The 25,062-nt window shown below is 50.8% G+C and overlaps 2 protein-coding genes across 24 annotated transcripts in view; one reads left to right on the forward strand and one right to left on the reverse strand.

Moving 5' to 3' along the window:
- Positions 1-3,497, reverse strand: part of BCL11A (BCL11 transcription factor A) — a 75,094-nt gene extending 71,597 nt beyond the window's left edge. For 5 of the 6 annotated variants that reach the window (XM_055725402.1, XM_055725400.1, XM_055725403.1 and 2 more), the window contains exon 1: positions 2,913-3,497. In XM_055725402.1, coding sequence (XP_055581377.1) covers positions 2,913-2,967 — 55 coding nt within the window. In that variant the 5' untranslated portion in view covers positions 2,968-3,497. Of the gene's footprint in view, positions 1-1,688; positions 1,973-2,912 lie in introns of those variants that run through there. The other variant, XM_055725401.1, reaches the window with a different exon arrangement.
- Positions 140-22,505, forward strand: LOC114017653 (collagen alpha-1(I) chain-like). Of its 18 annotated transcripts, none has more exons than XR_008734879.1 (3): positions 160-232; positions 18,409-18,510; positions 19,091-22,505. XR_008734879.1 is itself a non-coding variant. In XM_055725405.1 (3 exons), the coding sequence occupies exons 1-2, from the start codon at positions 3,317-3,319 to the stop codon at positions 5,708-5,710; spliced, it is 1,281 nt and encodes a 426-aa protein (XP_055581380.1). In that variant the 3' UTR covers positions 5,711-5,729; positions 18,409-22,505. The 18 variants fall into 18 exon arrangements, 2 of the variants coding, with proteins under 2 accessions (XP_055581380.1, XP_055581381.1); XR_003562822.2 differs by lacking the exon at positions 160-232 and adding an exon at positions 3,317-5,729 and having other exon boundaries at positions 18,409-20,156; positions 20,320-22,505; XR_008734871.1 differs by lacking the exon at positions 160-232 and adding an exon at positions 3,317-5,729 and having other exon boundaries at positions 18,409-20,156; positions 21,751-22,505.
- Positions 22,506-25,062: the final 2,557 nt, after the last annotated feature.

Consider the following 25,062-nt stretch of genomic DNA (forward strand, 5'->3'; position numbering starts at 1 on the left):
ACCACTGATTTGCAGGATGTCTTTTAATTCTGGGGCAATCAGAATTCCCTGCCTGGGTCCCTAATCATCCGTCCCTATTTTTCATGCAAATTGCCCTTCCACCAACATGTCTTTTCAGCTTCCCCCCTTCGCCCTCCTACTCCCCCCTTCTTCCCCGTTCCCAGTCACCAAAACAACCGCACCGTCTCTGTGGCAAAAGCGGGATGGATTTTGGAGTGTCGGGAGAAAGGAGGTACCGGGGCTGATGGGGCGGGGAGGGGGGGATGCCACGGCACGGTGCGGGGAAGCGCATCCGCGCCGCCGGGGCATCTCCCGCAACCGCACCGCGGCAAGGACGGAGAAGGGGCCGTTTAATCCTAAAGTTTGAGTCCTGGGGTCGTGCGGTGCAAGTGGAGGGGGGGCTTGGGGGTTACAATGGAAATCGCCAACACGTCGGGGCGGGGGGGAGCCGGGGAGAGGGCCGGCGAGCATCACCCGCTGCCTCCCGGAGCAAGCAAACTCCGCGCAAAATTAAGAACAAAGAAGAAGGAGGGGGGGGGGGGGGGTGCGCGGGGTGCGGGGGGAGGGAGCTGGGCGCCCTCCCCCTCCCGCCGGCCGAGAGGCAGCGGAGGAGCCGGCCAGGTTCAAGTTCGCGGGGCTGCCCGGTTGTTTGATCTCGCTGTGCCTCCTAGCGACCGAATCGGGCAGGCGGCCCGCCCGCCGCCTCCGCCGCCCGACCCCGGCGCGCAGCCCCCGGCTCCCCGCTCCCCCGGCCCGGCCTCCCGTTCCCCCCGCCGTCTGCCGGCCCACCCCCTCCCCATCCCCGGGGCGGCTCTCACCGGAGGGAGCCCCCCCACCCCCTCCCCGGGCCTGTCCCAGCCGCCGCTCCCGCCCCACACGTGCGGAAACTCCGCGCCGGCCCGCGGGCATCAGCGAGAAGGAGCCGCGGGCACCCGCCCGCCCGCGCCGAGCCGGGCCCCGCCACGCCGCGATCCCCTTCCCCACACCCCACTCCCGGGGCCGCCGGGCATCCCGGCGCGGGGAAGGGCCCCCCGTCCCCCATCTCGGGAGGGGGCCGCGCCCCCAGAAGCGAGTCCCCTGCTGTTGCAACCCCTACCCCAACACAGCGCCGAGCAACTCAACGAGAAAGAAAAGCCCCGAGAAGTGGCGGGGAAAGAGGGAGAAAACGACCGGGGCGGGGGGACGGGGGACGGACACGGACCGACAGGAGAGACCGAGCACCCGACACCGCACACACACACACCCGGGGGTCAGGGAAAACTTGGGGCAGGGCAGCGCTCCCCGGCCGGCCCTGCCGCGCTGCCTGCGCTTCGCTCGGGGCTCCATGTGCGGACCTGGCCGGGAACGTCGGTGCAGCCGTGGGGAGAGAAATCGCCGCATAAAGTTTTTTGGGGGGCGGGGGTTGGCTGTTTTGGGATTTTTTTTGGCGAAGGGATGAGGGAGCCGGGGATCGCTGACAGGAAGAAATCGCCCTGGGTTTTCTGCCATCCCTGGGAGGGAACAAAACCCGCCGGGAGTAATGGGGGGGAAAGGAAGAAATCAAGAAAAAGAAGGAGAGGAAAAAGGAGCGAGGAGAAGCATGCAACATTTCCCTTCCCCCCCCCCCCCCCCCAGCTCACGCCGAGGAAAAGGGGATTTCTCTTTTTTTTTTTTTTCCTCCCTTCCTTCCCACCCCCCTCGCCCCAAACCTTTCCAGCTCGAGTTGCCTTTTGTTGTGCAAAGAGCGCTCCCGCTTATCTTGCATCTAGCCCTGGTGTGTGTGGCGGCGGCTGGAGGGAGGGAGCCGGAGAGTTTTTGTTGCGAACGGTGTGCAGGGGGTCGGGTTTGCTTTTTCTCTCCCGGGGAGAGTGGATTTGGTTTGGGGTTGAAACGCGGCGGCGAGGAAGGGCCGTGCGAGGGTGCGAGAGTGTGTGTGTGTGTGTGTGTGTGCGTGCGTGTGTGCGTGTGTGTGTGCTCAGCCCGGGCTCGCTCTCGCCTGTGTTTGTTGGCAGGAGGCTCCCCGCACACGCGGTGCTTGTAAACATTCAGACACGAGATTTTTCCCAATCAAAATCCACTTCCACTTTTTTTTTTGAAAATCTTCCAAAAAATAGTAAGCGAGCGGGAAAACGCGAAGCGAGGGCGAGGAGGGAATCCCTCCCGGCGCGGCGCGGCGCGGCTCGGCTCCCTCGCCGCCCGGTGCCGCCCCCCGCCCCAGCCCGAGCCGGAGCGGCGGCCGGGCGGGCGCGGGGCGAGGTCGGGGTGGCGGAGCCCCGCACGGCGCCGGCCCGGGGCGGCGGGGAGCGGGGGGCGGCGGGACGGCCACCCCGCGGCGGAAACAAAAGGGAGGCTGCCCGGCTCGGCTCTCCCCCCCCCCGAGAGGGTGCCGCGGGGCGGGCGAGGCGGAGGGGCGAGCCCGCCGGCAGCGGAGGGGCTCCGGCCGCCGGACTTTGGCTCGCCCCGCAGCTCCCGCCCGGCCGGCCACGGCGTCCGGCGCCCAGCCCGCCGCTCCCGCAGGAATTTCTTCGCACTTTGGGCCGGTTTTGCCCCCGGCAGCCCCGCACCTAGCCCGTGCGGGGCGGCTGCCGCCGCTCCCGGTGCCGGGGCGAGAGCTGCCGCTCTTGCCGCCAAAGAGCGGGGCGAGCGGGAGGCGAGTGGGGAGAAGGGAGCGGGGCACGGGCGCTGCGCGCCGGCGGGCGAGGGGCACGGAGAGAAAGAGAAGAAAAGTGATCAAGGTGATTAAATTAGAGAGGGAGAAATTACCCGGAATGCCGATAATCCCGAGCCGGCGTTGAGTTCATTTTTTTTTTCCCCCGACTCGCTCACTCGCTCTCACTTTTATTATTTCCACACTCCCCCGCCCTGCTCTCGCTCAAATTAAAAATTAAATCCGTGAAGGGGAAATTAAATAAATTGCTCTCCGGGTTACTTACGTGAAAATTCCCGTTTGCTTAAGTGCTGGGGTTTGCCTTGCTTGCGGCGCGACATGGTGGGTTGGTGGCTTCGGTGGCTTGTGAGTCGCTCGGTTCACATCGGGAGAGACGGGTTAGAGAGGAAGGAGACTCCAGAGAAAATATCTTCATCAATGTCTTTTGACATCCAAAATAAATTAGAAATAATACAAAGATGGCGCAGGGAAGATGAATTGTGGGATAGCAGTCATGGCTTTTTTTTTTTTTTTTGTGCAAGGGAAAAAAAAGAGAGAGAGAGAGGGAGAGGGAGAGAGAGGGAGAGAGAGAAGGAGAGAGAGAGATGAAAAAAATGGCAAAAGCCCCCCTGAGCTGCAAGTTCAAGTGCGGACGTGACGTCCCTGCGAACTTGAACGTCAGGAGCCTGGATGGACAGAGACATACAAAACATGGGCAGGGCAAGCCGGGGAGAGGGGAGGAGGGAAGGCGAAGGCAACACCAATGGACACTCATCAGGGGCTGGACATGAAAAAGAGAGCAGGACAAGCCAATGGACAGTGATCGCAGGGGGGAGAGGGGAGGGGGCGCGGCGGGGGGGGGTGCACCGGCCGCCCGGCGCACGCTGCCGAATGGAGCCGGGGGGCCGGGGGCGGAGGGGGCGGCGGCCGGACCCGCGAGTGGCCGCGGCGGAGCGGGTGCAGGAGGGGAGCCGGGAGAGGGGCGCGGGTGGGGAATTGAACACGCACACGCGGAGAAAGAAGGGAGGAAAGCGAGGGGGAGAAAGCGAGCAGGCAGGCAGGCAGCGGCAGCGCACGCACACCCCCGCTGGAAAAGCAAAGCCATCGGGGAAGCCAAAGGCGGACAGGGAGGGCTGCGGGGCAGGCTGGCCTCGGGATGTGCCGAGGAGGTGTGAGAGCTGGGGGAAGCCAGGTAGGACCGGAGACCACCCAAAAAGCAGGGGGGGGCCATCCGGCTCCCGGCTTCCCCGCTCCCCCCCCCCCCCGCCCCCGCCCGCCTCGAAGCCGCAGAGTCCCCTCCTCCCGGGAGCCGCGGCCCGGCCCCGGGGGACGGCGGCGGCCCCGCGGAGAGCCGGGGGGCTGCCGGGGCTCGGCCCGGGGCCGCGGCCCGCGGGAAACTTCGGCGGGGAGCGGCGGGCCTTGCCCCGCCGCCCAGCCGGGCTCCGTGCCCCGGGGCGGCCCGGGGGAGAAGCGAGCGGAGTTTCGGCAGCGAGGAGGCGGCGGGCACGGGAGGCGAAGCCGCAGGAGCGGGGCGGGAAGGGGGAGCAGCGGGGCGGCGGGACCTCGCAGCTTTCCCCGCCGGCTTCCCTCGCCCGCCTGCCCGGAGCCCCCCTCCCCGGCCGGCTCTCCGAGCCCTGCCCGCAGCCGGCACCTCCTAACGAAAGCGAAACGCGGGACTGCCGGCGGCGGAGCGGCGGGTTGGCACCGGGGGAGGGCGGGGAGGCGGGGGGAGCGGCGGCGGCGGGAGGCACCGAGAAGTGGCTGGAGTTGGGAGGATGCGGCGGCGGCGGCTGCAACTTCGCCGAAAACGGAGGGAGAGACGCGGAGGCTGCCGGCACGGGGCGGGAGCAGGTTGCGGTAGGAATAAGCTCCGGAGGCGAAGGGGCGTTCGGAGCCAAGTGCGGCTGCGAGAGGGATAACGGAGCCCGGGACGGAGGCGGGGAGCCGGAGCGGCGGGAGAGCCGGGCGGGGGGGCGAGGAGCCGCCCGCCCGCCGCCGTAAGACGGGGTTTAACGCGCGGCGCCGCGATCGCCCTCATGCCGCCCGGGGAACCGAGGGGGCGGCCGGGGACCTGTTGGCGAGGCGAGCACGGCGGCGGAGCTGTCAGAGGCCGGGGCGAATCGCTCCGACGTGGGACGGTTTCAGCTTCCCGCCAGCAGGTCCCCCCGCGCCGCCCGCGGCTCCGCCCGCCGCCCCCCCCCCCCCCCCCGCCGCCGGGCAGCCCCGCCGGTGCGCGGAGCCGCGGGCGGGCCCGGCCGGGAGAGCCACCCCGGCGGCGCGGGCTGCAGCGGGGGAAGCGCCTGTCCTGCGGGACTTCCCGGGGGACCCGGCCGCAGGTGACAATAGCCGCGCTGCTCGTCCTGGGCGCCCGCCGCCTCTCGGGGCCGGCTGCTGCAGCCCCGCGCGTTCGGCGGGCGCACCCGCGCAGGCATGCGTGTCTAGCGGAGAGGTGTCTGTACGGGGCTTGATTTATACCTAATGGCACGTATAAAGCTCTTCAAGGTGGCTGCAATGTAAAAAGTAATGACTTTATTACCCCTGAAAGGTTCTGTGGTTCACAGTTAACAGTCCTCTGAATTACAATTCATTACGCAGTTGCGCGCTCTCCCAAGCCAGCCTGCATCAGAATACCTATCTGTGGTTATTCCCAATAAATAACGGGCAATGTTTCATTGATTTTCTTTTAAAAAATCATAGCAAATTAAGCACTTAGTTACAACTAAATCTGTTTTATTATCGCACCGTCTTGGAGATTCCAGAGGCGACTCCCCAGACCGCATCTTAAAACCTACAGTCAGGAGCTAATTTTACAGATGCTTTCATGAATGGCAGCGAGGATGTTCCTACCATTAGCATGCCCTTAATTCCAGCACCGTAAAATGCTTCAAATTAAATGGAAACTCGCTGCCTCTAAAAACAATATTTCGCCCTGGCTGGAGAATGATTAATATTAGCATTTGATCGCAACAGTGCTGTGCTGTCCCCGTCCCCCCTCCCCAGCGCTTCGCATTGTCATGTGATTGGAGGGAGATAACAAACCTCAAGAAAGAAAAGGAGTCAGAAGACATTTTTAACACGGCATGACCGCAGATTAATAATGCAGGTGGGTTTTTATTTTATTGTGTTTTTAGGGGAAGGGAACGAGGCTGTTTAACGAGCAGTCGTGGACGCGAAGTAACTATATTTACAATCCTTGATGTGGCTTTCGGTGGGTAATAAATTATGACAATATTAAAATTATTTTCTGGCAGCCCAGTTAACTGCGCTGGGGACCCTAAAGCCCTTACTGATTCCATTTATGCCTTGTAATTACGGTCCACGGGCTCTCTCTAAACCCTTTGGTGTATATTGTGTGTAAACTTTTAGCTAATAGACCTTTTTTGAATGGAGGGACTTTTCTCGGTACTTCCTGCAGTATATATTCTGTCTCTGATCTCTGTATTTAATGGCCAAGTCCTGGTTTATGCTTTATAATGTGTTGACAAGTTTTCTAACAGACTTTCTGAAATAATGCACATATATTCACGTCGGTTAGAAACTCCACAGTATTTTTAGAGTCGAGTAGATCTATATCCTAATGCACTGAGAGGGAGTGTAAATCATAGAGGATTTCATAGCCCTTTCAGTAGTTTTCTGTATGAAGTATGAGCAGCGTGGCCTCCAGACGTAACCTTTTAGAAAAAAAGACAGTGCTTTTATTTTATGGTGTAAAGTGCTTTTAGCTTCAGGGCTCTGAACGTGAATGTGGTCAACAAACAGCTCTTGCGAGGGACTTTGCTACAGCCTCAGCCCCAGCGCCGGGGCTCTGCCTTCGTGATGGGGAGGGGTACGGGGCCACCTCCGGCCGCCGGACCGGGCTCCCCGCCCCCCGGACACGCTCCCTCCGGGAAAGCCGCCCCGTTGCAGACCGCCCCAGGTAGGGGGGGCTCCGTGCCCCGCCGGCCCCGAGCCGAGCGCCGCCCCCCGCCGGGACCCCCCGCACACCTCGGCCCGGCCAGCCCCGGGGAAGTGGGGCCGGGATGGCCCCCGCGCTGCCGGCCAGCCTGGCGGCGGGGTCAGCGCCACGGGGACCGCTCCCGCACTCCGGGCCGGGCCCGGGGGGCGGCCTCCGAGCTCGCCCCCGCACCGGTGGCAAAGGCAGGGCCGGGCGCCGAGCCCGGGGGGCAGAGCCCGGGGGCGGCCGGAGGCGAGAGTGCTTCAGGAGAGCTGTGGGAGCAGGGGCAGTGCACCCCCCCTGCACCCCAAGCGCTGCTCCTCCTGCATCGTCCCCTCTGCTCCCCGCGCCCGGCGCAGCCACCACCACCGCACCTCTGGCACACGGAGCATCTTCAGCCTCTCCTGTGCCTGTTACACGGCAGTGTCACTTCACTCGGTGGTACTAAAGAACCTAGTGAACGTGGTGGGTAAAAGCCGTTAGAAATGCTTGTGTACTGACTGCTAACACCTAGAAATGCTGGTAGATGAGAAGGGCGGGTGAAAACAAACCCAGGCCAGCACTGAAGGTGACCCAGTGATTAGGCTCTGAGGACTGACACAAACTTCTGTGTCACCTTCTACTCCTCCACAACCTTTCTCCGCCCAAGCCATGAAGGATGCCCCACAGTCCTGCTGCAGCGGTTTGAGCTGCTGTCACCCCCAGCCATTTACCAGCTGCTCTTTGGCCACAGACTCTCAGCCCCAGAGCAATGTCAGCTGGAGGAGTTGTGGCCCCCCATCTCCGCTGCACGTGGGCAGACTCTGAGGTATACGCTGAAACCAGGGCCATGGTGGTTTTCAGGCTGCCTACGAGGAGAACCCTCAGAGAAGGGTCTGCCTCATCAGCTGAGCAGCCATCCCGCTTCAGTCTGTCCCCTGGGAACCAGAGCCCTGAGACACCAGCTAACGCCCTGGAGCAGCTGAGAGCAGAGGTGGGCACCCATCCTGCTCTGCTGTCCCAGGGCAGGGGCAGGAACCTGCAGCAGCAGGGCAGAGTGCCCAGGGGAGAACATTTACACCATAGGTATTTAACATTTAAATCTTGCCAAAATGTATCTGTCCCTTTCCTCTGTGCCTCAGCACTCTGCCTGGGAAACAGTGTGATCCTCCCTCCAAGCAGCATGTGAGATGCTTAGAGGTTGCTGTAGAAAGGAGATAAAACTGCCTAAAATTGAGAAGCGTGGCCTTCCTCTGTCTCACAGACAGGCACTCCGTGGCCCTCCCACACAGGATCGGGACCCAAGGGCGCAAAGGATCGTGACACAGTTTGTACCGCATACTGCTGTCCCTGCTTATCTGCTAATTTAGTGACAGACTTGGCAGTGGGTGAGTTCAGCAACTTTGGTGGGCAAATGTTCCTGCTTCGAAGCTCCAACTGTCATTCATTCAGAGCAGGAATCTCACTTGCCAACTCCGTACAGAACATTAGGACCAAATACAAATTCCAAAATTCTGCCAGTTCTCTAGAGCTGGGCTGCATTATATAACGGCAGATCGCGCGGGGTGCTTTCCGACACTGACTTGATAGTCTCAATCAGGCGGAGGCAACGTGGGTGGAACTCTTATCATACCAGGCTGACTCTCTGTGAATGAGCAGAGGACTTGCACGTTCTAGAAATAGTATGTGCATTAGTATTCCCACATGAGAAACTTGGGCACACTGCTTTTCCTTTTCTCTCCCCCCCCCTTCCCTTTTTAATAAAGGCTCAAAATAAACTCCAATTCTGCAAGCGCTTACTAACAAGCACAGCACGCACAGCAGCGAGTCCGTGCAGGATCACAAACATCTGAGCGCCAGGTGACAGAAAGATTTCGCTATCGGCTTGCCCTAGGCAGGACCCAGAATAAAACTCTGAACCTGGGGAGACGTTTTCCATGGGTTTCAGCAAGGTCTGGGACTTCAGCCTGCCTCTGCTTGCACAGCACCTAGCACAATGGAGCCCTGTACCTTGACTGGCCTTTCTGGGGATGACTATAAAATAAATGGCACAAAGCGCTCAGGAAACAGACTTTTGAATGGCAAAAAGTCACCTCTGAAGCATACAAACAGTTTTGTTTGTGCATGCGCAGACAGAATAAGGCAACAGTAAATGCCCATAAAATCTCATTTTTAATCAAATCTTTGATTTTTGCCAAACCAGTTTTAGTTTGTACTGCTCTTGTACTTCCTCAGCTATTTGTCCTTTTGTATGTTTAATATTTAGGTATCTTTTTTATAAGTAAACATGTAACGTGCTCCTGGCAGTTTCTATCCCAGGTTTCAAGGCAACATGATTTAAACTCCGTGCATTTAAAACCTCCCAGAACTTGACCTATAATGCAAATCCGTACAGTCTTAATTATAGTAGCACCAGCAGCCACCGCACGAGTGAAATAGTTGAGCTTTCGTTACTAAAGAGGCACAGTAGTTAAGGTCTGTCAGTGCTCCTGTTACAATCCCCATCTTGAAGAGGTTATAACTTGGGCTGTGTAAATTTGATTGAGCTGAAACTTGGGACTCAGACTGTCAGTCCATATAGGGAATTATCTTATGAATAATTGGCTAACCCATTGCTTGATTCACAGACCTTTATAAAATGATTTTTAATGGGTTTTAATGTTTTTTTCTTTTACTGACATCTAGGGTATGAATTTGGTACTTCTAGCTCTTCTGAAGCTCCATACTGAACAGCATATATATATAGGTACCCAAGTTAAAGCCACAGCTACCCAGAGGAGTTCCTGGGGCACACGTGTCCCACTTGCCCACCTATGTGTACCCATACACCGATAAGAGACTGTGAACAAGAAATGGCACTTAAGTCTATCTCAAAAGAGAGTCCTAAATGTGTAAGATAAAGAGGGCATAAAGGAATCGAACAGGAGGGAACTAAAGCTCATAAAATGTGTTTGCTTTGTACATCAGCTGCATCACGAGATGCTGCTGGTCACACACCTCATCACGCTGGGAATGGAAAATGCTCACTGAACCCATGATCCAAAATACAGCTCTGGCACGTTACAGCACAGTGTATAGGTCAACTCCATTACCTATAGATGCAGCAAGGATAGCTAGGGACAGGAAAACATCTGGCAGGCCGTTGGTCACTATCATCTTTGCTAACAGTTTCTTATAATCTTTTCATCTTCCTGGGCTTTATCTTCCCCCAAAAAACATGTGGAAGTGGGTCTCACATGTGCATTGGCATCACTTTAAAAGGGATGAGCCATGCAACTTTGAACATTGAGGGTAAGCTTAAGTATCACTTTGTGTTACAAAGGATTTGACTGACAATTGCTCTCTATAACACTTTTCTCTAGCTTTAAACTTCTCAGAGGCGGTGTTTATCACTTCAAATCACAGTAAGCTGAAGTGTGCATGGTTGGTTAAGATGCAGACTTGCAGTTTTCCTTGACCCTGACAGAAAAATACAAGCCCAGGGCTAGAAAGATGAGCCACAGGCTGTGATCACACAGGTTGCTCTCATGGAGCCAGACCCCACAAAGTTTCCATCCCCACCTCACCAAATGGGTACAGAGCAGGGACACCATGCTACATGCCCGAACTCATGAGCATCATCTCCATTGGGTTCAGGAAGTGTTTTGACCAAGCCAGGCTGCAGCATTGGGCTCTCTTACTGCAGGGTTATTGTGCACAAGTCACAGTGAAGCAAAGCGCGCTGAGAAGCCAGGCTCCTCAGCAAGATATTCCACACACCCAAATCCCCCGTTCATCAAGGCTGCTCTATTTGGCCTCACAGAAACTGATGATGGCACAAGCACAGAGAAGTCAGTCCTTTTGAGTCACTGCTGAGATCCCAAGTAATTTACCTAAGCAGGTCACTACCTTCAAGCCTATGAGCTTGAAGGAAAACAGGTCATCGACACAAAACATCTTTTTGATTCATTTTCTGACTCTAGCTCCTAAGTTTGGGGAGATGCCCAGCTAGCATGAGGTGAAGAATTACAGCCAATTCAGGCCACAGGGAGATAGCGCCCAGCAGCACAGAGGCAGCTGAACTCGGAAGGGATAAGCAAGTCACATGGATAGCAAAGGCTAAGCGAGGCTCCCAGCCCCGCAGAGGCAGACTCTTGGGGAGTTTCAAACCAAGAACAAATACCGAGGTTTAAACTAGTCACATGTCCAAGGACGGCACACAGTCACACTTCATCTCCAAAGTATCTGCTCATCAGTGAAGAAGGGCAGGATTGCTGGACACACTTAGTCTGATCCTGACCAACTAAAATCTGCGGGGTGACTACTGATCTTTTAGCACAGCAGTTGTTTATGAACAAGATCTTCTCAGGATCGTAAGGAGAAGCTTTGCACACTTCTGTGCAGGATTAGATCCAAGGAGGTCAAACCCTCCCTATGAGGAAATCTGGAAAGTTCTACTCTGTATGTGGCAGGTGGGAAAAGGAGGAATTGCAGACATTTTGTCTTGAAGAATAAATCCAGCTAGAGCTCAAATCAATTTTAAACAGAAGTAGAATAACAGAAATAATTTGCTAACCTGAGAAACCAAATATCAGCAATCAAAAAAAATCAGTTGAGAAATTTCCATTGAGAAATTAGTTTTGCTGCACAGGATGGGGAAAGATATAGCTGTTTTCTTGTATGCTGCTGAACACAGTCCTTTCTTCTTCCTAGCACACTTGGTGTGAGGGACAGTAGAGAAGGACAGTGCAATAAAAAAGGATTTTCCTCCTCTAACCCTGCTCAATATATCCCCTACCAGAGGAATCTACTTGGCCTTGGGTACTGCAAAATTCTTAAGCACATATTTGTCTTTGGGCACATCAGCTGTACTTACATGCTTAAAGTAAGCGTGTACTCAAGCATGCTGTTAGATTGGCGCCTTAACATCTTCTGTAAATAATGTCTATTACATCGCTTTTTAAAGCTTCAACTTTTAGTCACTGAGGATGCACTGAACTGAAATTTAACATACACAATCATAATTCTCTATATTCATTTTATATTACTATTTCAGGTGACATTTCGGTTTAGCTTTAGCAAAGAAGAAATGCACACGCTTTGCAGAACATAGCGTAGCTTGTGTGATGATCTAGATGAAAAAGAATTAATTGTTGAGATAGCAGAGATCTTTCTCTGCATTTAAAAGTAAGGAAAGCTTTACCATGGGCTTTCTTCTTTGCCATATTTGTTCCATGCATTTATTTCAGCTTAATTGTTAGAATGCTTACAATAATATTTTAATGCAACTCTCTGTAGTCAGAAGAATGTATTATCATATAGCCCAAAGCTGCACGGAAGGACACAGTGCTGAGGGGCAGCAGGAGAGGTGGTGAATAACCTGTGATAAGAGCCCACTTCTTTGAGCTGTCTGGATAGTTTTGCCACCATTTGTTAGTGTCAGCACAAATAATTTTTATGGTACAGTATGAATTCTGACTGCAGTGAAAAGAACGGTTTCTACCACCAGTATGAATAAGATTTCATTCAATTAAAATAACGTGCAAGTACATTGTATAGTATTACATAGAAAGCTGATGTGCATTAAGTATGAATGCTGGAGTTGGGGGGAGTTATTGTGCTAATGCTATTGTTCAGTGAGCAACTATTCCCCAGCATGTAAAAAAAAAAAAATAAGTAAGGGAAATTAAATACAGAAATCAGAAACACGTACAATGTTTGATATTATCATACTGAAATTAATGTATTCACAATTTAGACTTTAATTTGCCCTATTGTATTAAGTTTCACAGCATCTGAGCACCTAGAGAGAGAGAGAAATAGAAGTAAACACATGGAGAGAGAGATCCATAGCCTATCTGTGCTGAAATACACCACCCTCAGAGGCTGCAGCGATAGGCGCTGTGGATAAACTCTGGGGAAACACAGGCCGTGTCATAGCACCAGCCTGAAAGTGCTGCTCCCCACCAGCAGCAGGGAGAAGTTTGGTCTAGATGTGGCTGGAGCGGTGTGGTCTGCTGCGACCCTCTGCTCCTGAACAGCTTTGGAGGGCTCCTCAGCATGGGGGTGAGGCGAGCTACAGCCCCCCAGTACCCCTGGTTCACGCTACCCAGAACTGAGGGTGTCTGAAGGTGGAGGGATGTATGGGGACGCAGCCATGGCAGTTCCTAGGAGGAAGGCGAAAGTGTCTCGGAACTGAGGTGTATCTCAGACAGCCGTTGTACTCGGAGCCAATAAAAATGAAACTATTCTCTACTGAGACCTAATTAGCTTTTATATTCAAAGCCGTACTGCACATTTGTACATTGCTTATGAGCAGGACTAAAAAATATATGTACCATGACACTATACTTTTTAAGTGTCTATTGAATGCTTTTCCCATTCTCCAAGGATTGCCTTCTTCTTAGATGTATACATTCAGCGAATACGACGAGGCTAATTATTTTTCCCTGAAATGATCAGTGCTTGTCTCTAGCAGTTTGCACAGAAGCATGGACCTCACATCTTCAGCCTGGGAACTTAAAAAAAAACACAAACCAACAACAAACAAAAAACACACACACAAAAAAAAAAAACCCCAACCAAAAACCGACCAAAAAACCACAACTGCCTTCGAATCCTAAGACAAAAAACTGTTCGGTAAACAAATTTCCTGCCACAGGCTTTACAAGGCTTACTCTTCTATCAGAGCCCCCGTGCACGTCTGAGCCTTTTTGCTATTTTTTTACAGGGGTTATATATTTTTTCTGTTACCTTTCCTGCCTGTAAAGCAATCACGGAGAACGGCGGGAGGCACCATCAATATGCAAATTGCTGCCAGATAACTGGTTTCGCTGGTTCCGCCTTGGGAAGCGGCCCCGCCGCCGCGGGGGGGATCCGCGGGGCCCGGCCGCCCCTCCGCGCCCCTCCGCTGCCCCCTGCGCGGCTCAGCCCCGGCGGGGCCCCCGGCGCAGGGCTCGGCAGAGGGCAGGCACCGAGCAACGCGCTCCTTTGATTGCCGCTAATTCTCCCGAGTCGCGCCTGCCTTCCCGCTCGCTCCCACGGCCTGGGGGGCTTTTCTCCTTCTGAATCTCTTTGGCAAGGGGGACGCGAGCCCCCGTCCCTCGGCCTGGGCGGCACTGGCAGCTTGCTGCCGCCTCGCCCTCCGCGCACGGGCAAGGTTTCTGCGCCTCCCCCGTCTGCTCACCTGCGGGGTGCTCCCAGGCGAGGAGGGGGAGCAGACTGGCTCACCCTGAGCTCGGGAAAACCTGGGCACGCTCCCGGACAGCTCTGCAGTCTGAAATCCATGCCAAGGCCCTCCCTTTTCTAACGCAGCGTTTGGGGGGTTAAAAGGAACCGCTGGTTTCCAAATTAAAATGCACGTATAATTCACAGGTAAACGTTTGCAAAAGTACACGAGACCATTTTAAAAATCACAAAGAGAAACTGTGATCTGGGTTTGCTCTGCTGGTAAATTCAAAGCAGCGCTTCTTATTACACTAACCTTTTGCAAGGCATCCCTCAAAACCATGGACTGCGCATTTGGGCATCTAAAAAAACCCCAAAAAACAACCAACCAAAAAAACCAAACAGCCCAAAGTAAACAATACAGCTAATTTGTAAGCATTCAGATGTGCAGTAAGTTTAACACAAACATTCCTGTCGGTATGGCGGTGGCCCCATATAACACAATAAGATACAATTCAGACCTGTGACGGTCTATTGCATGCATAATATGCGTTTTTAAAATTGCCTGGAAACGTATTCATACGGTGAAATCTAATAGTTCAGGTGGAGCTTTTACTCTTGATCAAATAATAAAAATTGTTAGAGACCACTCTGTCATCTCATTGCTTACCAGCTTCCACGAGGACTGTTTTACGTTCCCATTTAAATAGGACAGGAGAGCAAGAAGGAAAACATAAACCACAGAAGAGTTACTACAGACATTAACTTTTAAGCCAGAAAAGCAAGAGAGCTGAGAAAGAAAGCAGGGGAATTGTCTTCATCGCTCTGCACCCATGGAGGTTTCCTACAGCTGAGGCCTGGGGACGGCAGATCCCATTAGGGCAAGGTTGCGCTCATCAAGCCCCAGGAGCTGCCTTGGGCGAGGTGTCACCAAAATACCTTCTTTTTGTGCATTTCTGCCTGCCAGGGCAGGGGATTAGTGTGGACAGACAGAGAGAGCTCGTGGACAGATGAGACTCCCTGTGGGACGGAGTGGGTGGCGATGGCCTTGTCCACGGAGAAGGAACCTGAAGTGCAGACTAGTAATAGTAATGGTGATTACTATTAAAGCGTGGAGCTTTTCATTACTGAAAACTTCAAATAACCCTCCTGAACTATATTTGAGACGGGCTTTTTTTCATGTTAACTCCAGGTTTGATTGCTGGAAAAGGTTGACTGCTAGAAAAGGAAAAGCAGTGCAGTGCACAGCAGTGAGGAATCGAAGCCCTTCTTTACCAGAACCCCTGCCATATACGTACTGTCACTCACCTTCCAGACACTCAGTACAACCATTCAATCTATTGAATCAAGAGACTGTTTGATCTTATCTGCATCTGTGAGCTGACTGTCAACCTGCTTAGGCTGCATATTAAATCATCTATAGTAGCTGTATCAAGCTGGGATGATCTGTTAATTCTAAATTTATTAACCCTTAGAGTGCAGTCATCATGTTTAATCTAGTGTAGCCAGCATTTATTTTACAAGACTAAATCCTTCTTTAAGATATGGCTGTACTGTAGGTTAAAGAATCAGTAATGTGGAGGAGAGGGTGACTGGGAAGAGCTCACTTTGATCTCTGAAAGCCAGCTGACAGCATCGCTGCTCCAAACATGTAAGTTGCATGCTTGTGGCACGCTCGTGCATCCAGTGTGCGGTGGGGGGGGTGCACACATGTATGCACCCAGTAACACTTCCTTGCAGGCTTTTGCCCGAGATGAGAGAGGAGAGGCCTCGAGCAATGCCCGAGCCTCGTGTCTCCACAAGAACTTAAAAATCAAAGTGCCAGCATGCCACCACAACACAAGTTGAGGGTGGCTGCAGGTAGAGACCTGCAAAGGCCCACCAACAAACCTCTCCTCCAGGTCAGCTCCCCGCTTCTTGGTCTGTAACTGCTGTCCGAATCAATTAACAAACGCCCTCAGAGCGCTGAGGACCACAGCCGCTGCAGGACTCGCAAGTCAAGTGCTGCTGTCTGCCTAGGTACACATGCACCCCCACTCAGACGCATATATGTATAGAAATGATTTTGTGTAGATACATACATACACATCAATATGTTAATCTGTTCGTTACACACACACATCTCTCCCTGCCCCTCTCTCCTGTTATCTATTATCCTTGCACATTGCCGATGGTTATCAACATATTCACAGCTTTTATTTCAGTTGCAAACTGCTAGGCATGCTTCCTTTTTTGGTAATCACGTGCCTGGTATCTCTCTAATGTAGCCTAATAACAATTTTAGCATTCAGATGAAGCGATTTCATTCTGTGACTGCCTTTTCTATTAGATTTGATTCTGAGAAGCCCCAGTGGGTGCCTCGGAGGCAGAGATCTATCTGTGAGGCTGCAACCGATTCAATAGCAGCCTGAGCTAACCTTGACCTTTCCCTAGACCCTGCTCCATCTGGTGCCAGCCTGGTCCCCCCCTTCTCCTCCTCCTTGCTTCGCAGTCAGCATTGATCAAGGCGGAATCGAGCGTCTCTCTCCCTCCGAGGGCTGGGCAGTCGCGGAAAGGACGGCACATTTCAATATATGGAAATGATCGAGCCTCTTATGCAATCATAAACCTACACAGAGCCTCGTGATTTGATATTTCATTCACCTCCAAAGATTCTCCCCCCTCCCTCCCGCCAGCAGGGATTTATAAACTATAAGACAACGGCTTTCCCCAACACCTGGAAATTATAAAGCTTGCTGTTTATTGGGAATGAAAGCCTGGCGATTGCAGCCGATGTACTTTGAGGTTTATTTATTTATTTATTTGCCGCTCGCCCGGCGCGCTCGGGGGTTTGGTATTTTTTTTCCCCAGGGTGGGTGCCCCCTGCCCCGTTCGGGCGGCGGCCCCGGCCCCGCGGAGGGCCCCGCCGGTGCCGCAGGCGCAGCGGCTGCAGCCTGCTCCGGCCCCGCCGGCCCGGGGCCGCGGCTCCCGCGGGGCCGGGCCGCGTCCCGCTCCGCTCCGAGCGGGGACGGGGCGGCTCGGGCGCGTTTCAATGGCTGGAAACGAGCAGCGGCTCCGGCAATGAATCGGCGCCGGCCGCTTCGTCACCTTCCCAGTTCTGCTTCGGTTTCTTCTCTGCTCCCCCGCGCTGGCGCTCGGCTCCCCGCTCCCCCCGGCCACGCACCACGGGCTCTGCCCCCCCCCCCCCGCGGCCCTCGGCTCCCCGCAGGCGGACGGCCGAGCTGGGGGGTGCTGGGGGGCCGACAGGGGTGCGGAGCCGCTCGGCGCCCGGGGGCTGTGCCCGCACAGAGCGCAGCGTGGCTCCCAGCCGCCGCGCCGCCCTCGCTGCTACGACGTCCGCTTCCATCGACAAGCAATTTTATTTTTCTCCCGAGGAATTCTGACATAACCACTTTTTTTTTTTTTTCCCCACCGCATACCAGCCTCGAGATTATATAACAGATTATGTAAAATTATAATTACGAGATAATATATGCAGGCTCTAATTATTATATAGTTTCCTGTGTATCTATAGGAACACGGCGCATATGTTCAGAGTCGGTTCTGCAATATTTGCATAGCCAACATTTCTGGCTGTAGACGTGGTGTAGAAAAGGAATGGATAAATAGTTGACGGCACACATGTATAAGGGAGATATATTACTTAACGGGAAAAAGTACCTGGAAATACATTTCTCTCTGTTTTGAGGAATTTGGTTTGCTTTATCTCCACGGGTAGTAAAAAATAATAGGAAGAAACTGTGAATTACACTGAAAAAATAGATATATTCAATTTGTCAGTTTAATATTACACTTCCTTCCTGCAATGCTACAAAGATTTAGAACATTTCCAAAACTTTCAGCTCTAATCTGTGTCTTGGGGTTTGTTTGGAGGACCTGCCACCACACGCCGGCTACAAATGAGTGTCAATTAATAACAAAACCCACTCTTCCTTATTTCTGCACTCACGTAATTTAACAGGTTTTGATAAAACCACGGATGCAATGGTGAGAAATTTCCAATGCATGTAGTATTAACAGTTTTCATTCTAAAGCACCAAAACTTCCTGAAATAGAACTGCTGAATATTTCTTTGCTTTTCCCAATGGCCATCTACACGTAGTTATACACTTGAAATATGAAGAATATTCATCTTAAAAAGGGGGGTTTGTTTTACCAGGAACCTAGCTGATGGAAACAATCTCAAATCTAGGCAGCTGAAGTAAGTACACTGTCTTATTTGTGGCCTCCAAAATTAGAAATAATTTGAAAGAAGAAGTAGGAGAGTTTTTAGCTAGTGCTTTCCACCACGTAAGAAGTAACTGGAAATCATTCACCCTTATAACGCAACAGGATTCATAAACTCTTTGCTTTCTGAGCTACCTGAGCAACGACGTAACCTCTGCAGAAGTGCCTAAGCCCCCTTTGTTGTTGAAAAACATATTGTACTTATTAGTAAAATGTGAAATGGCTTAAAAAACAATTTGAGCTATGAATTGCCATCTGCTCAATGGGGGGAAACAGAAAGTAACTGAATATATTTTCTCACCTTTTTTTATAGCAACATAAACAACGCTCCAGAACACTATAAACTTCTAGCTGTACAAAAGGCGTTGGTACAGTTCGTCATGCTTCAGGTCAGGACTTCGTCCACACTGTCAAACATTGTTTCTTTTATTTATCTGCAAATGCCCCAAAATGTTTTTCCTTCCCTATTAAAGTTAGATGTCCTTTTTCATTTCAGGGATTAAAAGTTTGATCCTGCTTCCCACATGATACTCTGGAAACTGTCCCTGATAGGGAGCTAGCCTGAGATGCGTGCATGCCTGGAGCCGTCAAAATAAGGGTAACGCAGCATATACAACTTGTTCTGGTTCTCCGCGTGGGAGGGTAAGAGGGAAGAGTTTATCTTACCCAGCTTTTATGTAGGGCTTTGTATTGCTAGTGTCCATCGCAAAAGAAATTCATCTTTCTGCTTTCCCCGTCCCTTTTTGCAGAGAAAACCGGAGGAACCAAACAGGACTGATTCCTCTGGTATCAAGCTTTGCCAGTGCTGAAAGCACATTCCTCCAGTGCCTGCACACTCGGTGACCTCGCCGGGTGCTGCAGGGGCAAGGCTCTGAAATGGGCTGGGAGCGCAGGGAGGCCTCTGCCTGTCCCAGGAAGGCCACACAGCAGCGCAGTGCCTGCCCAGGTCTACGCCAGGAGCAAGTTTCCCTGGGAATCCATCCATACTGGCACCTGCCGCTCCCCAAGACTCAGCTCACAGCGCTAACGCTCTAACGGAAAGAACAAAACATATTTTTGTTTTGGTTTTTTGTTTTCCTTTCTGTGTAGCTGGAGTTATTTCTTTGCTCTCTTTCAGCTTTACACACCTGGGAGCCCAGACTTTTTTTAACCTGTTTGTTTCGTTTCTTGCTTAACAGCAGCTCAGCTAACCTGCCCTGAACACTCTGCTCCTACCAGCTACGGATCGGAGGGGAGAGCATTTCTGGAGCGCAGGGAGCCATCAAACCAAATGGCCAGGTTCAGGCACGTGGAGGACGTGAACTGGAAGACCTTGGGTTGGAGTGAGTTTTGCAAGGGGCGTGAGGACAGCAGAGCTGTGAACTGTTATGGCTCCATCCCACAGGACAAGCACATGTTAGACAGTAATCCTGCAGTGCAGAAATTGTTTTTGTTTGCCTGCCTAGTGCCCAATGCTTTCTCCTCTCTGAAAGACCAACTCGTCAAAAGCATCATTTAAAAATATTAACAATACGAGGAGCAGCTTTTCTGCTCCCATGGAACTTGGCAGGAGTATAAATATGCAGTAAGGGAAGAGGGGAATCGAAAACTTAATAAGAAATGGAAATACAATGGCATACAAGTAGCCTGCACCCCTCACATTTTAATTTCTACCAATGTCCCTAGCAGGGCAGGGCACAGCAAACTGCCTCAAGATTTATATGCAAAGCGTGTGAGCTCATTGCAATAGCTGTATCCTCGCGCACGCCTAGGTGTTCTACACCTCACATACAGATCACCCTGTAGTATTAAGATTCAAATCGCCTGTCCTCTGTCGCTAATAAAAATGAAATATATTAGGGGAAGTTTGAATACAGTGGCTTGACAGAGCATGTCATGTCTCACACATGAAAAAACGTTGTGAGTGTGTGATCAAAAAGTAGCTGCCCATTTTTGTGGCATAAGATTTTCCTGTTTCAAAAGGCAAAATGTGTGCTTTGAGACAAGGTAAGCCTGAACCCTTAAACTGCTACGGCCCCCAAGAGTGCAGCGTGAGGCCAACTCAGAACTCCCTGCTACGCTGAGAAAAAACATACATTTTTATAAGACTCCCAGATTTTCTTTTTGTTTTCCTTTTCAAGTGTGCAGAACATAAGCAAAGCATGAGGACCTGTGCTGTACTTCGAGTGGTCCTTCTGTGACTAAGAAGTTACCGCAGCAGAACACCACCCTACGGTGGAAGCTGCCAACATCATCATATTAAGGGTTTGTCAGTGTTTCCATTCTAAGCCTGAGCCATTCTAGCCTAAGGGCTAGACCCTACCAAGGCTTTCTTGAAAACAGCATGTCAGCCAGGTAGATAAGCACATCTCCTGAGAGCTGACAGGGCTGATGGCTTTTTCAGCCTGTCCTGGGCTTGGTTTTTCAGGAAAGCAAGCAGCCAGCCAGACTTTGGGATGGAAAGCGTTTGGGACAGTGCCTCTGTGTTACAAAGCAGCCCAGGACAGACATGCGAAAAGCAGTATGCCACTCTAAGTGAGATGCAAATAAAGGAGAGGACTGTCATTAAGGAAACACCCAACAGGTTATTTTGTTCTGCGGAAATGGCTTTTCCAGTTTCCAGCTCCTCACCAGTGCTCACTCTCTGTTGGAAACTGCACCCCTCCCCTAACTGAAGGGATAGAACTGATTCACAAAGGTGTATTACAGCTCTAGGTGCTGGAGTCAGAAACATTTGTAAAGCCTGTTCGGTGTGGATTCATGCAACAGGCAGCGACTGCTCCAAAAATTGCCTCTGCTTCTAGGAAGGATGCTTTCAGAAGCTGCCAAGAGCCCAATCCCAAGTAGCCTCTGGGAAAAGCCCCATGGAAGTGCATCAAATATGCCTCCAAATCCACCTCAACAGGTAGCCCTGATGCTGGTTTCTGTGAAACAGCACAGACTCTGGGGTGCCCTCTTCCTCCTGAGCTTGTCCTTCCTGAGATTGGGCTGGTGGCAGGGGAAGATAGAAGAGGAAAACTTAATGTGCCACTGCTTGTGCCATACCTGTTCTGTAGATAGTGTGAGGACTTTGTTCCTAGGGTCTGTCCGTGTGGTGCCATTCCTGAGCAATAAAAGCTCACCCACAAGGTATTTTAAAGCAAACACTTGGTCTTATGAATTCCTTAATACTCCTGTAGCTAGACAACAATACCACAAATAGTAAACACTCTAAAAATACCCACTCAGTGTAAAGACCCCAAGTTCATGTACCAGCTCCTTCGGCCAGCAGGAGACAGGACCCCACAGAGGTTATGTGTTCATCTCATGGAGGAGTGACTTCTTGTGTCACTCCTCAACAATTCCCCATGGCAAGAACACCAGCACAGTTTCCCAAAGAAGAGGTGTTTCAGTGACCCTTGAACTTGGTGGAAAGGTGAACTGGCCGCCAGTGCGGTCTCTTAGAAAGTAAATGGAAGTGTGTCCATGGGTGTATGTGCACTGACACATGTGTGCATGGGGGTGTGGGTCAGGCATCAACTATTCTAAAAAAATTGTGCTCTACACTGTACTGTTTTCTTAAATCTTTTTGTGTTCTCTGCACAGATTGTGTCCCTGCCTTCATCTAATTTAAAAAAGCAGGGCCACTGAAACAGCCTCAAGAGCCAAATACTATGTCTGATTCATCAGAGCACATCATGCACAAGAGCAATAGCTGATTTCATAAGATACCTGGGGGAAAAAAAGAAAAAAAAAGTCTTTATCGTTTAAGATCAGAATTTGCTTACCAGGGTTGTTATTTAAGCTGAGAAATACAGGCAGAAATCTGTAAATCTGACTTTAAATTACTTTGTTCTGATCTGTATTATTGTTCTTGCAGTTCTCTCTTTTTAGGTGACTTTACGGTAGGCAGGCTCGAGAAAACACAGGACCAGATACTCCGTGGAGATTTGCATCCTAAGCTCTGAATTCCCCAATTTGGATTTTGTTGGTTCAAACACAGATGCCCCTTTTTTACTTTTGAAACTGTTTATTGTGTGAATGTAAAATAATTACAGAAACCAGGTGTATATTGTACTTATGGAAGACTTACGTTACCTTAAAGAAAAAGAGCACTGTGTGGAGCTCTTTTTATTTTTTTTAAACATGGTACATTCAATTAATTCACGCCATTTTATATAATTTTACCTTTATACCTTCCACCTAAAATGAAAGCAATATCAATTCATAACCTCCTTCTAGTTCAAATGATACAGATAAAAATTAGGTCTCTTACTCTTTTTAAAATTAAGTGTATATTCCACTAAAGGTACAGGTCTTTTTTCATGAAAGCAAGTGCTATTTACCATGTGTGGCTATTTCAGTGAGCTAAATATTTATTGAAAACTCAAAGCATTCACTGGCCTCATTTTCTCTAGTTGTTGCTTTCAGATTAATAAACCTGTTTCCTACTTAAAATGAAAAAAGAATTCAGAAATGTTTAGCATGAAGTTGAAAAAGTAGCAAGAAAACGACTAACAGATACCAGCACATTGCATATTTATTTTGTCCTGTCAATTATTTTTAAAGAATTCCCTGCTTATGGAGGAAGATTTTTAAAAGACCTGGACTATCAAATAAAGATGTACACAAACACCAGTTTCTTCATTTTTCCTCATTTTAGAGAAAGTGAATCTGAAGGGTTTGGTTTTTGTTTGGTGTTGTCCCCCGCCTTCCCCTTATTATACTTTTACCAGTGCTGGAAAAAAAAAAAATCACGTTTCAAGGGTCATAGAATAAACCAGCATAAAGAGTTTATGACTCTACAGCGACGCGTTTATGAAGCTGAATACTCATCAGCACTTGCAACATTTGGAAATCGCAAATATCAGACCTTCTTTGCAACACTTCAAAGCAGCAGCCATGTGTAAAGTTCCATAGGTACCAGCTACTCCAGGGTCAGCGGTGGCTCTGAGTAAACACTTTGAGAGGCCTAGACCTGGAGGTAATTTCAATGTGTTTGTATCCAGTCATGAACACACAATCACCTATTGAAAGTGTCTGGCGTGGAGTGCAGACAGATGGAGAGCACAGAGGTTAGTACAGCCAGGCCTTGGACTGACCTTTGCGGAGAGAATTAAATCAGTCTGACCTTGTTGTGAAGCCTAAATTATATCCATAGACCCCCAAATAATGCATCTTTAATACATCGCTGCCCTCTTTTTATCAGCCTTTTTACCTCGAGGGTATCTTGTTTGCTAACTACTGATGTTAAATTGCAGCTATTTATGCTTACATTTGTGACCTTGGTGGACATCTTGTCACATTTTTCATGAACACTTGAAAAAAAAAAAAAAGAGAGAAATATTTATATTGAGAGACTATATAAGACTAAGGTCTTGTTTCACTTAGGCATAAAATAAACATGAATAGGAAAAGAAACCTGCTTCAACCGGAGGGCACTGTATTCATTGTATAAGTCTAACACAATAGTCATTGTATAATCCTGAGCTTCAATATCATCCATAACCTATCATCCGGACAGCCTGGAAAACAGAGCGGTGCCACGTAACAGGATTTCCAGTATCTTAGAAACACCTTTTCTTCTAAAGATATTTTTAATATTTCAGGATTTTTTTTTCAAATTCAAAACGCTACTAAGAACAGAGTAACCCCCGTGACACCTGTCAGTTTTGGTAATCCAGACCTCTGGACAGAAACAATGCCGAGTCTCCAGGCTGGGATCTCAGCTGGGAAGCAGCTCGGTGCAGACTGGGCAGCGGTGACTTGGCGCTGGGTTAACTGTGACAGCAGAGGAGCCCAGTGGAAGCTCAGCGGAACTGCATCCCTTCCCGCCGGCGAGAGCTGCGACTTGTGCTTTACCGGTGTACCTTGCCCCAGCAAAAGGTGCTTGGATAAAAAAATAAAAGATCTTGGTCCAGGCTGTTGCTTTCCAAGGACCTTTATTCTAAGGTGCATTGAGTTCCTTTTCGGTTTTTGTTAATTAAAACAAAACTCGGGTTTAAACTACAGAAAGGAACAAGGTTTTGTTCCTCTGCGGTTAGTTTGGGATTTGGGCTCTGCCACCATCTGTCTTCGTACTCTTGGGCAAGTCAGAGGCCCGCGACAGAAAATCCTCTGGGAACCTCCGTATGGAAAGCTGTGACGCCACAGGTTGGCCAAGTCCACCGTCCGCAGGGGTGGCACCACACCACCTCTGGGAACGCTTTTCCCGGCAGTGGTGAGCTATTAGGGTGGCTCACCCATTTTGCGGAATCACACCTTGTGTCCACACAAGAGATGCTCCCACCCCAGGTTTGGCACTGCCACCTTGCTGACCTCATTTAGCTCTCTAAGCCAACAAAAAAAATATTTGCTACCTTTTGCCGAGACAGTTTCCTGCTGGTTTAGCAAGCTGCATCAAGCAAGGGAAGGGAGAGGTGAGCACCAGAAGCAGCGCACAACAAGAGCACACAGCTGCAGGGCGGAGAAGAGAGCAAACCTGTGCAGTGCTGATTCAAATCAGCTACAGAACCACACCATTAAACTGCTGATGAAGGTTAAGTTTGGTCTAATACTTGGCACTGAAGCAGATGAAATGCAGGAGCACAATGCTTTCTCCCAGCTTTGCTCTGCAAGAGGAGCAGACAGATCAGTAATTCCTTAAACTGAGAAAAGCCCAAACCATCAGAACCCTGCTATTTGCATTGCTAAAGAGCTGCTCTCCAGGGTGGGCTACAACGATAACACTCCTCAGATACACTGTTAAGAAAGGTGTTTATATGCTAAAATAAAACCTAATACTTTACCTCTTCCCTGTCAAATGAAACACATTATTCTCAAAATGGATGCAATGTGGCCAGCTCCATCCCAAACTGCCCACTATCAACTCTTCAAGAAACTCCTTCCTTACCCCAGAACCGAGCTTTGGGATCAGATCAGCTACTCAGCATCCTGCAGATCCCTCACTGCTGATACAGGCACTAAGTGTCCCTAATAGTTTTGCCTGTGCTGAGGGAAACCTGTCCCCCAAAAGTAACGACTGTTGGTGAAAAGCAACTAGACACAGGAAGAGTCACAACTGCATGCAATGGAAACTAGATGTTATTTTAAAGGGGGTTCTTCAGCTTACAAGCCTATAGGTTCTCCTGAGACCTGTTTAGGGCTAATCGCTTAAAAAGTAGAGGTCAGTGCAGCCCATGGAGCTGTGTTA

Source organism: Falco cherrug, chromosome 13 (genome assembly GCF_023634085.1).
Source record: "Falco cherrug isolate bFalChe1 chromosome 13, bFalChe1.pri, whole genome shotgun sequence".
Lineage (NCBI taxonomy): Eukaryota > Metazoa > Chordata > Aves > Falconiformes > Falconidae > Falco > Falco cherrug.

Coding starts and splice junctions, on each gene's coding strand:
- LOC114017653 (XM_055725405.1), top strand. CDS start 3,317: ATGGACAGAGACATACAAAACATGGGCAGGGCAAGCCGGGGAGAGGGG. Junction 4,484..5,596: donor CGGGGCGGGAGCAGGTTGCG/GTAGGAATAAGC, acceptor TGATCGCAACAG/TGCTGTGCTGTCCCCGTCCC.